Here is a 13,973-nt window from a genome sequence, read left to right on the forward strand (position 1 = left end):
AACTATAATAACTAGCATGGCAATGGCAATAGCAACACTAAAAACTACTGTCAAAATTGTCAAACATGAAATCAATTCGCAGCAAGTTTGTATAAACAATCAATCGTATTTACGTAGTTTTAATAAATAAATAACCCGACCTTTCTGTTATAAACGTGTGGGGTTTATTTATAAATGACCCTTGGACGTAAATACCAGCAGCCCTCCGGGTAAGCGAGACCTTAACGCTCGGCTGGAAGTTAACATTGCATGAGTTCCCACTAATGGTAAAGGATTGATTTTTCCCTATTTATAGGAATGCTGGGGACGCTCGTAAGGTCTATGCTAGCCAGTCGAAGGTCGGCACTCTCTCGGGCTGCTCATCTTCAGTAAGTTTAATCTTTTTCTAACAAAAAATCTTCCATAAACGGTGTCGTGAATCACTTCCTAAAGTTTTCCATTTAGCGTTGCTTGAATAGATAATTAGAATTGTTAATTTCGTTCTTCACGTGAACCTTTTGGATTTATTTTATCTCTTTGTGCTGGATTGATGGCTAATAAATTAGTATAGATATTATGAATACTAAGTTGGATATATTTTCTTATAAGGATACTTAACGATAACTTACATATATCTAGATAATATTGTATATTGATTAATATTTAGAGGAAATATAGCTTTAAAAGTAGTAAAGTTCATAGTCTATTCCTATAGTTAGTTTTTTTAGCATTAGAAAAAAGGTAAACAATCTTGAAGTGTCTTTTTATTGAAAAATATTGAAAAACGCTTCAAAAAAAATAGTTTATATTACTTATGAAAGCAAAATAATGTAAAAGATCGTATATGATTTATAATCGTAACATTTTTGCTGTGACTTATTTTTCAAGTGATTTTTAATAAAAAGACACATCAAGATCACTTACCTTCTTTCTAATGCTAAAAAAAACGAACTATATGGGGCATTTTCTATGAACAGGGACCTTATTGTCGATGGCGCTTATGCCGCACAGCGTCGCGCGGCATTGTATTTTACATCGGAGCATCGTTTATAATGGCGTAAATGCCATCGACAATGAGGTCCCTTTTTATAGAAAATACCACATATGCTTGAGTTCTTTAATACCTTTGTCTTGAAATAAATATTATTCATTCATTCATTCAATACTGTTTGTAGTAAAGGTTATGGAATACATTTCCTTCCTTAATTTTACTATACATATATCACATGTTCAAAAAACTTTAAGCATGCAGGCACCTTTACAATAGAGTTTGTTAAAGTAATATCATGTCAAGATCGCAAGGGCCTCAACTAATACGATGGGAAGATGAAATTATACGTACAGTGGGACCACTCTGGACAAGGGAGACAAGAGAGAGGAAATACTGGAAGGAGTTGGAGGAGGCCTTTGCCGACAGGCACACTTAACTAAGAGACTTCATATAAACATTCAAATCTAATTTACTATCACAAAATCAAACATGTTCAGAACAAAGAGTAATAGGGGGCATTTTCTATGAAAAGGGACCTTATTGTCGATGGCGCTTACGCCGCACACGGTCGCGCGGCATTGTATTTATATCGGAGCATCGTTTATAATGGCGAAAGCGCCATTGACAATAAGGTCCCTTTTTATAGAAAATACCACATATAAATAAAATAAAAAAAATATCATGAAGCATATGAGAACAGCGTTACCAATGCATGTGATGGCAACTGCAGATATTGTCCCATAGATTGATCATCAGGGGCCAGAATGGTTCGAACAGAGAAACCAAATTATTTTATACTCCAACTATTGATGATGCAGTATAACATTGAAATAAATGACTTTTATAAATTGTTTTACTTAAAATTCTATAAATATTTGCCTTGAATATTTTTAAACAAATGTTTAAAAAAAATATCAGATTAAATAAATAGAAATAAATAGAGTGATTATTTCCGAAAATTTTTACTTTATCAAAAAATGGTAGTTGGGGATGCTTATTAATTTTAAAACACCTATGCATTGATACCCCACACCATTGGGTTAATGCATAAAAAGTTTTATACATATAAAAATAATAATTTTGTATGGGAGGTACTCTAATTCTTTTTGGACTTTTTATTGTACCGTTTTGTCGCTATGTATGATTTATGTATCCATGCCGATGCCATAACGATGACGGAGGAAAGCCGCGGAAGGACAGACGGACGGACATGGCGAAACTAAGGGTTCCTAGTTGACTACGGAACCCTAAAAAAGTAACTTGCTTTTAGACTAACCTAACTACCAGATATACAATATCTGCTGAAATAAGAATGCGCCGGCCCTGGGGTTGCCACTTTCTTTTTCCTAATGTGTTGTCCAATCCAAATCCAAACTTTTTAACGAAATATTTTGCTTCGGCGTACATACCAAGGGTTTCTATAGCGCAAAATCGTATTCCGGTTCCGAGTTTAAATACTTTGCGTGTTAAATAAATTAAATTAGGCTGGAAACAGTGCTCGACCGACGGTCAGGGACATCTCACACAGATCAACCTAGCCCCAAACTAAGCAAAGCTTGTACTATGGGTGCTAGGCGACGATATACATACTTATATAGATAAATACATACTCATATACATAGAAAACACCCATGACTCAGAAACAAATATTTGTGTTCATCACACAAATAAATGCGGTAAATGCCCTGACCGGGATTCGAACCCAGGACCATCGGCTTCACAGGCAGGGTCACTACCCACTAGGCCAGATCGGTCGTGTTGCATGTATTTTGTCCTTTATCATAATATTTGTCCAACAGATATCACTGTGCGATATGATCGAACCACCGGACTATGAGGAGGTGGCGGACAGGCTCATGGGGCCCCGGGACCCCCTGGCTTATCCCCCCCACGACATGGAGCTGTGCACGGTGCCCCGGCGCATACGGACAGTCACACACGTGCTCCCAGACGAGGACCTGTAAGTTTTCATCCACTTTCGTGAGTATTTGATATAAAATAGCAGGTTAGATGGCGCTGACGCCACCGCAAATCGCAATGTGGAAGCGTTCGCTGATAGATAAGGCCGTGTTGCATGTTTGCGTTCGTGGCCCACAAATGGTCTCACCGGAAGACCAGTGCTGACTTTAGGGTTAGCATTATGCTGAGGCGGAACCATTTTGTGGTAAACTATAACTATACTTTTTAAATATAAAATAAAACTATGAAAACGGATTATATCGCGTATATTGAATTTATAATACATCCCGACGTTTCGAACCCTTTACAGCGTTCGTGGTCAACGGGTGACTTTTTCCTCAGTCACCCGTCAGTCATCAGTCACTACAAAGTGCAAAAATACCCACATACTATAAAAATAATGAACCATCATAGACTATAAACTTTAAGGCTGGTTGTACATGCAAAATCGGTTCATAAGGCTAGTTATACAATACAACTATTTTCAAGCAAAGATATATTAGATATATACGCGATAATAACTACGCCGGCTTCAACCCTACACCTCGGACCCGAGAAGATTTAATATACTATGAAACTACTACTATTATATTTTTTAAATATACTTTTTTATTGTAATACGTTTGTATGAAATGTAGTTTACTAAGAATAAATGAATTATTTATTTATTTATAAAATGACGAGTTTGTTTCACGATTTTTATATATTTTTTGGTAACATGGGACAAAAGTTGGATGGGGGATGGGAAGCATATTTTTTTCTTTAGGAGCGATTATTTTGGAAAATATGCACTTTACAAAAAAAAATTTGTTGGAGACCCCTATTCGTTTCGAAAGACCTATCCAATAACACGCCACACCAGGAGGGAGGGAGGTAGCCTAGGATGTTTTGTCTCCATTGATTTATTTATCTTTGCCTAGCTTTCACAGACAGACGGACATGACGAATGTATAAGGGTTCCCAGTTGACTATGAAACCCTAAAAACTAAAAAAGTCAATAATCCGAGTAAGAAATAATTATTCACTACATTTGTAGCTATAACCTATCAGGGCTTACATTTTTAGGGTTCCTACTCCCCTTTTACTCCGCTGTCCGTCTGTCTGGCACCAGGCTGTATCTCATGAACCGTGATAGCTAGACAGTTGAAATTTTCACAGATGATGTATTTCTGTTGCCGCTATAACAACAAATACAAAAAAGTACGGAAACTCTCGGTGCGCGAGTCCGACTCGCACTTGGCCGGTTTTTTGACATTTATTCCTCGTATTATAGGATCAAAGCGCCAATGTTCGTTCGCGACTGCATCCGCACGTACACGTCCGACTACACCGTGGTGGAGCACAAGCACCGGCAGCACTCGGGCTCCACGCTCGGCCGCGAGCGGCTCGGCGCGCGCCTCGAGCGGCTGGCCACCGCGCCGCGCCAGCTGTACGAGGTCGACGAGGACCAGGTGCTGACTCTCTCTAACATATACCCGTCTCACTCTCCACGCTCGGCCACGAGCGGCTCGGCGCGCGCCTCGAGCGGCTGGCCACCGCGCCGCGCCAGCTGTACGAGGTCGACGAGGACCAGGTGCTGACTCTCTCTAACATATACCCGTCTCACTCTCCACGCTCGGCCACGAGCGGCTCGGCGCGCGCCTCGAGCGGCTGGCCACCGTGCCGCGCCGATTGTAGGTACGAGGTCGACGAGGACCAAGTGAGTTCCTAGTGAGAATGGAGACGATACCAGTACCAGTGACATCGTGTGAAACAAACGAATCCGAAAGAGTTTAGAGTGTGACAATTAAAACTTGCAGGACGTACCCACGTACTGTCCGCGCGCCAATTCCGTGCATTCGGAGGTCGAGGAAGTGGAGGGACGCCCTTACGTACAAAAGTTCACACACCACTCTGTCATGACGCCCAACAATCCTAACATTCCTCAGCCGTGCACGGAATTCGCGCGCGGACAGTACCCTCGAAAGAGACGGTATGTGCAACTGTGCCGAAATAATTTTTTTTATAGGAGGCAAACGAGCAACTTATCGAGAGAGGTATCAAAATATATAACTTTTAAAGACAATTCAAAACACAAGCAGTTTGCTTTTTAGTCGTGTTTTTAACTTTTAATATTATTCAGGTCCCAGAATCCCAGCCATCAAGCGGGCGGCAGTCCGTAGCGTCAATATCATCATCATCATCGTGCAACGAGACCCTGACTCCGCGCGGGTCCTGGGCCAGCCTGGACCTCCGCAGCTCGTCCTCGGACCCGCTGCTGCCGGACCTCTTCGAGAGACGCCCGCCGGAGCAACAGGATGCCATCAATGAGGCTAGGAGGTATGATAACTGTAGCGTACACATCATCATCAACATCGTGCAACGAGACCCTGACCCCGCGCGGGTCCTGGACCAGCCTGGACCTCCGCAGCTCGTCCTCTGACCCGCTGATGCCGGACCTTGTGTCGAAAAGTATATTTCGTCTTTCGTGCCTTCTGCATTCTTCTGCCTCGGGTGAGTGCACTGATACTTCCCTAGCAAAGGTTTTAGACCCCGAGCCAGGTAAAAAAATCGTCAATTGTAACTTTATAGTGGTTAAGTATCATCAAGCCTCGTCAACGTAAGCTAACGCTCCGTTGGTCGGTAGTAGGTACACGTAATTTTTTTTAATATAGTTACTTACAAAGATAGATATAACTCCGTAATAGATGGATACAGTCTAAGGAAAAAACGTGCCTCGAAAATCAAGAAAATTTGATTCTCGTTCAGAGGGCGCTACTAGTTTTGGCCTACAGTCGTATAGATGGCGTTGACGGTTTCGTTTGTTATTTAACAATTTTAACGCATATCAGTGAAAGAACATGGGTCAAAATCATAAAAATAATTAATGCAAATAAAAAATATCATTTATTTATATTTAAATACATTCTATCGTATTTTTATAAATCTTCATTTTTAGTTTTAAAGTGTGTCGACAGATGGCAGTGAATTTACTGGGGTTACAAAATTTACTATGACAGTACCGCTCTAGTATAAGTTACTCTATGCTTACTTAATAAATAAATCTACGTGTTTATAAAATTATTATAAAGGTAAATCCATAGTCATTCTATTTTGTATTGTCCACCAGACTGGAGAACCGCCAAGCGGACTTGCTCGGTCTGTACTCGCCCTACTTGGACGAGGAGGAGGCGGTCGAGAGGCGCCTCGCCGCCGAGATGCCGAGCGAAGTCGCGGGACACAGGATACTAGTGCACTGCCACCAGCTCAAGTAAGTAACAGTTGTAAATAGTTTAAAATTCAAATTCCTTAACTTTTCTTATTTTTTAGGGTTCCGTACCGTCCGTAGAAACGGAATCCTATTACTAAGACTCCGCTGTCTGTCTGTCTGTCTGTCTGTCTGTCTGTCTGTCTGTCTGTCTGTCTGTCTGTCCGTCTGTCGCCAGGCTGTATGTCACGAACCGTGATAGCTAGACAGTTGTAATTTTCACAAATGATGTATTTCTGTTGCTGCTATAACAACAAATACTAAAAACAGAATAAAATAAATATTTTAGTGGGGCTCCCATACAACAAACGTGATTATTTCGCTATTTTTTTTGCGTAATAGTACGGAACCCTTGGTGCGCGAGTCCGACTCGCACTTGGCCGGTTTTATTTCTTTTAAAATTAATTAAGAAGGAAATTACTGCGTTTTCTATGAAATCTTGTAACTTCCTTCTTACTATCTAGAAAAAGGTCACTTTAAACACAAAAGGTCAGGTTAATTTACCGACAACGGGTAGGTATGCACGATTACTTATTCACTTAAAATTTGCATTAGAAATAAACGCATTAAAATGGTGACTCGCGTTACTTTGCCGTGGCCGTGGAGGAAGCCTCGTTTTCATCTTCCTTTCATTATTTAGGCTCGAGGTGGACGTGGAGCCTCTCTTCGCTTCGATGGCGCTCTACGATGCCAAAGAAAAGAAGAAGCTATCCGAAAACTTCTATTTCAACCTCAACTCCGAATGCACCCGCCAAATGTTGTCCGCACATGTACCCCACGCTGATCTCAGTACTATGAGTCGAAGCGCCGTGTTCGATATCATGAACCCTTCTGCTGATGTGTTCCTGGTCGTTCGAGTGGAGAAAGTGCTTCAAGGAGACGTTAATGAGTGCGTGGAACCTTATATTAAAGACGATAAGGTACGTTTTTCTTTGCATTTTTGGAGATACCTACAATTTACTATACTATAATTAGCAAAAGATACAACGCTTATACTTCACGTGAATCTCAGTACTGTACTATGAGTCGAAGCGCTGTGTTCGATATTATAAACCCTTCTGCTGATGTGTTCCTGCTCGTTCGAGTGGAGAAAGTGCTTAAAGGAGATGTTAATGAGTGCGTGGAACCTTATATTAAGGACGATAAGGTACGTTTTTGTTTATATTAATACCCCACGTAGATCTCAGTACTATGAGTAAAAGTGCTGTGTTTCAGTGGAGAAAATGATTCAATGATACTTCTACACTGCTGCTAGTCGCAAAATTCATGGAGATGTTACTTCAGTAGGGCGTGAATGTGTGTGTCCAACTTTATATCAAGGACAGTCAATGTACAGTCAGCTGCAGAGAAAAGGTACCCCACGTCCATACAAGTTTACAGAAGTTTGTATGCAGGGGGGGTGCCTTTTCTCTGTACCTGTACCTAATCCAGAGGATTAGTTAACCAAGCAGACCCCAGGCTACTCAATTGAGTCAAAGGACACACAGGAAGATGGTCCATCTATTTAAAAGTTAGAATGCTTTCCCATCATGTTTTCCTGGTAGTTTAACTATCCTCTAACTTTCAGAACCGCGAGAAAGTCCGCGCCGGGGCTCAAGCGGCTTGCTCGCGTCTCGGCAAATACAGGATGCCACTAGCGTGGAGTGCGGTCTCCCTGCTCAACATACTCAGTGGCAGCGACCGGGACGAACGGGACACCGGCACCAATACCAACAGCTTAGGTAAGTCTTCTGAAAGGGAAATCGCTTATATGACTGCAGGAACGCTATTACTGATGGCTGCGGGACCTGTACAGGAAGGAAAAAATACAAGCTATTACTAACAGCCTGGGTAACTAATACATACAGGACCCTGGCATGTTCACTGCTCAACATACTGAGCAGCCACCGGGACGAACGAGACACTGGCACCGATACCAACAGCCTGCCAGGTAAATACAGGCCACTGGCATGTTCACTGCTCAACATACTGAGCAGCCACCGGGACGAACGAGACACTGGCACCGATATCAACAGCCTGCCAGGTAAATACAGGCCACTGGCATGTTCACTGCTCAACATACTGAGTAGCCACCGGGACGAACGGGACACCGGCACCGAAACCAACAGCCTGCCAGGTAAATACAGGCCACTGGCATGTTCACTGCTCAACATACTGAGCAGCCACCGGGACGAACGGGACACCGTCACCGATACCAGCCTGCCAGGTAAATACAGGCCACTGGCATGTTCACTGCTCAACATACTGAGCAGCCACCGGGACCAACGGGACACCGGCACCGATACCAACAGCCTGCCAGGTAAATACAGGCCACTGGCATGTTCACTGCTCAACATATAAGGGGGTTGTCATGCGTTAGCGCTTGGCAACCTAATTTGTGCATAATATGCGACCGCCACCTTGTTTTCTATTATTTTCTCAAATTTGCGGCCTAAATATTTTGCACGTAATGTTATGTGACTAGGGCCCGGAATTTTGGATGCGGTTATTGACAGATTGTAGGGAGAGAGCAACGTTTTTTTATCGATATTATCAACATTATCGATGTATAAATGCGGTTAATTTATTTCAATAAAATAGCAATGATGAGTCATCTTTTCTCAAGTTATAAAATATGAAGGTTTTCGTAATTGTACTCATTTCTACATAAAGCAATTTAAAGTGATAAATTTTTTCCAATCTTACAACTTTAAAAGAGTAAAGAGTATAGTTTGATATACCTCGTTTTTTTTTAAATAGCCTAACATACTGTGTCCCGCTGCTGGGCAAAGGTCTCCCCTGTCTTCCGCCACTAGTCACGGCTTTGTGCATGCTCCTGCCAGTCACCACAAAAGGAGTCCAGGTCGTCTCACCATCTCCTTTTTGGCTTGCCTCTGCCTTGGCTAATAATAGTATTTTATACAATCGTGATATAATAGAGAGCTTTTAAGTCGAGTACCGTGTTTAAGCAACGAAGCTTGCTGAGTTGCTTAAGTAAGGTACGAGATTGAAAAGCTTGATTATATCACTATTGTATACAATACTTTTTCTACGAGACAAAAAAATAATGCTTTCAACTAGTAGAATCATATAGGTAAACAAACCAAAAGTATACAGCTAAGATACTTGAGCTGCCGCAGCCCGCGATACCTTCATACTCGCGCGCGCCCCGGCCGCCGGGCCCGGCCGCGCGCCCCCGGCGGGTTGGCAACGACACCGAGGAGTAACTCATGAGGCCCTGGTACCTGCGCCTTGCTAAATTCAATTTTAAGACAGTTTTTTTCTCGATTTTTGCCACCGTAGCCTATGGAGACTAACAAGCAACGCTAAGCGGTTTTCGTAGGGTATGGATGTTGCTATATGAAGGGTGTCACGTGCGCGTTTCTGACTTATGAAGCAATTGTTTCTACTACAACATGAAATAAAATGTTTTTGTTGGCCAACCAATCACAAAGCAGATGCGACGCAGCGTGTTTAAGTAGGCTAATTTGCATTGAATCGAGTCTCCTTAAACAAGAAATATTTTATCGAAATGTATGAAGTTCTATTTTCAAAATTTTTATAATTGACTAAACCGTATCGATAAAATTCTTATGCTTGAGTCGGAAGTGCCATAGACTATCCAACGTTGAAAAGAGTAAGGTTGTAGTGTTGCATATTAAGTTGTAATACACAGATTATAGTCGACAAGTAGAAAAAAAAAACTATCGTATTGTCAATAACATCGATAAATAGTCTTGTTCTCTCCCTACAATACGCACCCAAAATTCCGGGCCCTCTGAAGTATATAATAATAGATGGCCTTCATTTCATTAAATAAAACTTGTAATAATGATAAGTGACTCCTGCTTGAATAGGCTATTTTTCTAACCGTTCGAATCAGATACTCTTTATGAAACTTCACAACATTTTTTTTTCTATGGCATCCTTTGACGTCACAATGAATGAACCTGATTTATGTAAGTACTAGCGACCCGCCCCGGCTTCAACTAATTTACACAAAACCTTTACAAATTATACGTATAACCTTTCTCTTAAGGCGGTTCCCTGAGCCAGAAGGCGAAAAATCTACTTATATGATCCTGTTTTTCTAAGAGGCGTTGATATTCGTAGACGTGGAAAAAATATATGTAGTTCTTGACTATATTGTCTTTAATATCATAGCTTCCGATACACGAATTATGACACTTCGCTCGATACAATTAATTCCCAAAGTAACCTCTAACTCGGACTTTTAATCCAACTTTACTCAGTTATTTATTATGTGATACTATAAACAAAAAAAGAAGAAAAAACAATCTTAACTTAAATAATAATTTCATAGCTTTCGAATTTCGATAATGTAGGGTAACGTTTTTAAAATAAATAAAAATGGACAAAATTCGATCAAAATTGACACTTGGCGCGCATGATCTTTCCCGTTCTTTCTTGCGAAATGTGACAGAGACAGCGGCAAATCAATGGAACGGCCTTAAATCACTAGCTATTTAAAACAAACCGCATCAAAATCCGTTGCGTAGTTTTAAAGATCTATGCATACATAGGGACAGACGGACGGACAGACAGAATAGAATAGAATAGAATAGAAATAATTTATTCGTTGGCACACACAAATAGAAAGTTATACAGAACAGAGAAACATAAATAAAAGAAAAAGTGCCACGAAATGGTCTCACCTCAGCATGTTGCTGGCGACTTCCAGCGCTGATCTTCCGGTGAGACCATCCGGTGACACAATCACGACAGGTAACAAAAAAAACAACAAAATTAATATATAATATAACATACAAAAGACAGAGACAAGTGGAAAATACAGCGGAAAGCAACTTTGTTTTATACTATGAGTGATTTGCTCTTAGATCATTGAATGCGCATAACATTTTGTCATTTTTAGACCTCGTTTTCTCAATGTATTTTAGTAAATTTGATTTTATTACGGATACAAAAAAAATCTATCCTCGTAGGGCGAGGGCCCAATGTGTTTCAATCTAATTAGGTATTTTCATAAACCAAATGACACATCTTTCTCAAACAAACGAAATTAATACGAATTTACTATTCAAAAAGGTTCAAGTTAAACTTAAGTAAACTTTGTATGTTTATTGTTTACTATTAAGAGTCCCCGGCAAGTTCGTTTCTCCATACAAACGTAGTTCCGTTCTCATTTTAAAACGACTAACTAGATTGCTCTGAAACTTTGTACTTACAATAGGATAAGGTGTATCTATGTCTGTAATTAGTTTATGTAGCTTCAGATACCATATTAAAAATAATTTTTAAGAAAAAAAAACCGTCTTCAATGGGGGATGCCGCTGAAAGCACTTATTGTTGATGGTGCACTCTTAGATTCCAGACAATGAAATGAAAAAGACAGCATCTTTTGCCTAATAATGTAGAAAAGGAGGTAAAACCACCCACTTTTCTAGTAGCATTTCGTTTCTGTAGGGGTCGCAGTTCTAACCTAACCTAACCTACTTTTCTGATAGCATTTCGTTTCTGTAAGGGTCACAGCTCTAACCTAACCTACTTTTCTGATAGCAGTTCTGTTCTGTGAGAATCGCAGTTCAAAACCCAACCACCCACCTAACCCACTTTTCTAGTAGCATTTCCGGGTCCGCATCAGAGTCCGGGTCCGTGTCCGGCTGTCCGGGTCCAAGTTTGGGTCAGAGTTCGGTCCGGGTCCGGGTCCGAGTTGGGGTCCATGTTCAGACCCGGGTCCGGGTCCGAGTCCGGGTCCAAGTTTAGGTCTGGGTCCATAAGGAAGAGAACAAATCGCCAAACGTGAACTATGTGTCATTGAAGAGTTCCATTCTGATCATTATCAGCAGTTTTCATTTCATCAAATGTCACTTTTTTAATGTAAATGCTGGATTTGTTGAAAAAAAAACAAAAATCACTATATGTATGCCTTTCACATTTGAGGAGTTCCCTCGGTTCCTCGTGGGTCTCATCATCAGAACTCGAGCTTGACAAAAATATGTCTTAAAAACTTAAGTTGCTTAACAAACATAAAGAAGAGGACAAATCGCCAAACGTAAACTATGCGTCATTAAAGAGTTCCATTCTGATCATCATCAGCAGTTCCACTTCATCAAATGTCACTTTTTAAAATGGAAGTGCTGGATTTGTTTATAAAATTACAAAAATCACTACATGTATGCCTTTCACATTTGAGGAGTTCCCTCGATTCCTCATGGATACCATCATCAGAACTCGAGCTTGACAAAAATGTTTCTTGAAAACCTAACTTGCTTAACAAACATAACAAAGAGGACAAATCGCCAAACGTGAACTATGCGTCATTGAAGAGTTCCGTTCTGATCATCATCAGCAGTTCCACTCCATCAAATGTCACATTTTAAAATGGAAGTGCTGGTTTTTTTTATAAAAATACAATAATCACTATATGTATGCCTTTCAAATTTGAGGAGTTCCCTCGATTCCTCATGGATCCCATCATCAGAACTCGAGCTTGACAAAAATGTTTCTTGAAAACCTAACTTGCTTAACAAACATAACGAAGAGGACAAATCGCCGAACGTGAACTATGCGTCATTGAAGAGTTCCGTTCTGATCATCATCAGCAATTCCACTTCATCAAATGTCACTTTTTTAAATGTAAGTGCTTGATTTGTTGATGAAAATACTAAAATCACTATATGTATGCCTTTAACATTTGAGGAGTTCCCTCGATTCCTCATGGATCCCATCATCAGAACTGCTTTTTGACGAAAACGGGACCAATCTGTATGTATATACTTACAATCAAAAAAAGAATTTTCAAAATCGGTCCAGAAATGACGGAGTTATGGAGTAACAAACATTAAAAAAAAAAAAAAGCGAATTTAAGTTTTTCATACAAAACTTGTTTTTGCTCTATTTCGTTTGTTTTATAAACTGAGGCTGTATAAACTAATTACAGATCTAGATATACCTCATGTCACTGTATGTGCAAAGTTTCATTACAATCCAACACGTAGTTTTAAAATGAGAGCGCAACTACGTTTGTATGAAAAAGTGCAATTCGGCCGAGCTTGCCGGCGACTTAACTAAACTACTAATGTAAACATAAGTAAACTGCTTCGCATCGTCCTAAAATATCGAAACTTATCCACGAGTTGCCATTACCCGGCCTCTGCAATAATGAACTATTGTTTCCTTAGATCGTAAAGCATCTTCAAGCAGTTTAGAACAACTGCGTCGCCGAGCCGGCGAGGTAGGCGGCTCCCTCACCCGCAAGGGCTCCGTGGAGCGCCGCGCGCCGCCCGCCGACGAGCTGGCGCCGCAGCTCGACGCCATGAAGCCCGTCTCCATCACCGTCACCAGCTTCTTCAAGCAGGTATAAAATTAGCTCCATGCATGAATTTATTTTTATTTTTGGATTCATAATTTATATCGTTGGAACACCGGAAAAGATTAAAAATACTTTTGTAAACCTCAACATTATTTTATTAAAAAATATTTAAAATGTTGAAAATTTTTGAGCGGTTGAAACGCTCACAATTTTTGGCGCGAATTCGACAGAGCGTGATGACGTCACACGTTGGGCGGCCCAACTGACGTTTGCTACTAATGACACTAATCTGTCGAACGCGTGACGTCACGTGGCGTTTCGAGCGTTTCGCTCACTAGCTTTTCGCGGGCAAATTTTTGTACTTTTTATTTATAATTTTAAGTAATTAAATGGTAATTTAAAAACGGAAATGCATTTGTAACATGATGTAACGGTAACAAACATCCGAATAAAACATATTTCGTTCAAATATAAACTTCATGCATGAGGCTAATTACACGATAGGATAGGAAATACTTCATTCC

General features: G+C 40.5%; 1 protein-coding gene across 1 annotated transcript in view; it reads left to right on the forward strand.

Annotated features, from left to right (window-relative positions):
* The first annotated feature begins 54 nt into the window (after positions 1 to 54).
* LOC134740512 (dedicator of cytokinesis protein 7) overlaps positions 55 to 13,973 on the forward strand; it is a 57,177-nt gene continuing 43,258 nt past the window's right edge. The window contains exons 1-9 of the mRNA XM_063673018.1: positions 55 to 209; positions 296 to 368; positions 2,770 to 2,930; positions 4,203 to 4,380; positions 5,052 to 5,248; positions 6,039 to 6,179; positions 6,817 to 7,096; positions 7,744 to 7,897; positions 13,319 to 13,494. Of these exons, the coding sequence (XP_063529088.1) occupies positions 175 to 209; positions 296 to 368; positions 2,770 to 2,930; positions 4,203 to 4,380; positions 5,052 to 5,248; positions 6,039 to 6,179; positions 6,817 to 7,096; positions 7,744 to 7,897; positions 13,319 to 13,494 (1,395 nt within the window). The 5' untranslated portion in view covers positions 55 to 174. The remainder of the gene's footprint in view (positions 210 to 295; positions 369 to 2,769; positions 2,931 to 4,202; positions 4,381 to 5,051; positions 5,249 to 6,038; positions 6,180 to 6,816; positions 7,097 to 7,743; positions 7,898 to 13,318; positions 13,495 to 13,973) is intronic.

This window comes from Cydia strobilella, chromosome 4 (genome assembly GCF_947568885.1).
Source record: "Cydia strobilella chromosome 4, ilCydStro3.1, whole genome shotgun sequence".
NCBI lineage: Eukaryota > Metazoa > Arthropoda > Insecta > Lepidoptera > Tortricidae > Cydia > Cydia strobilella.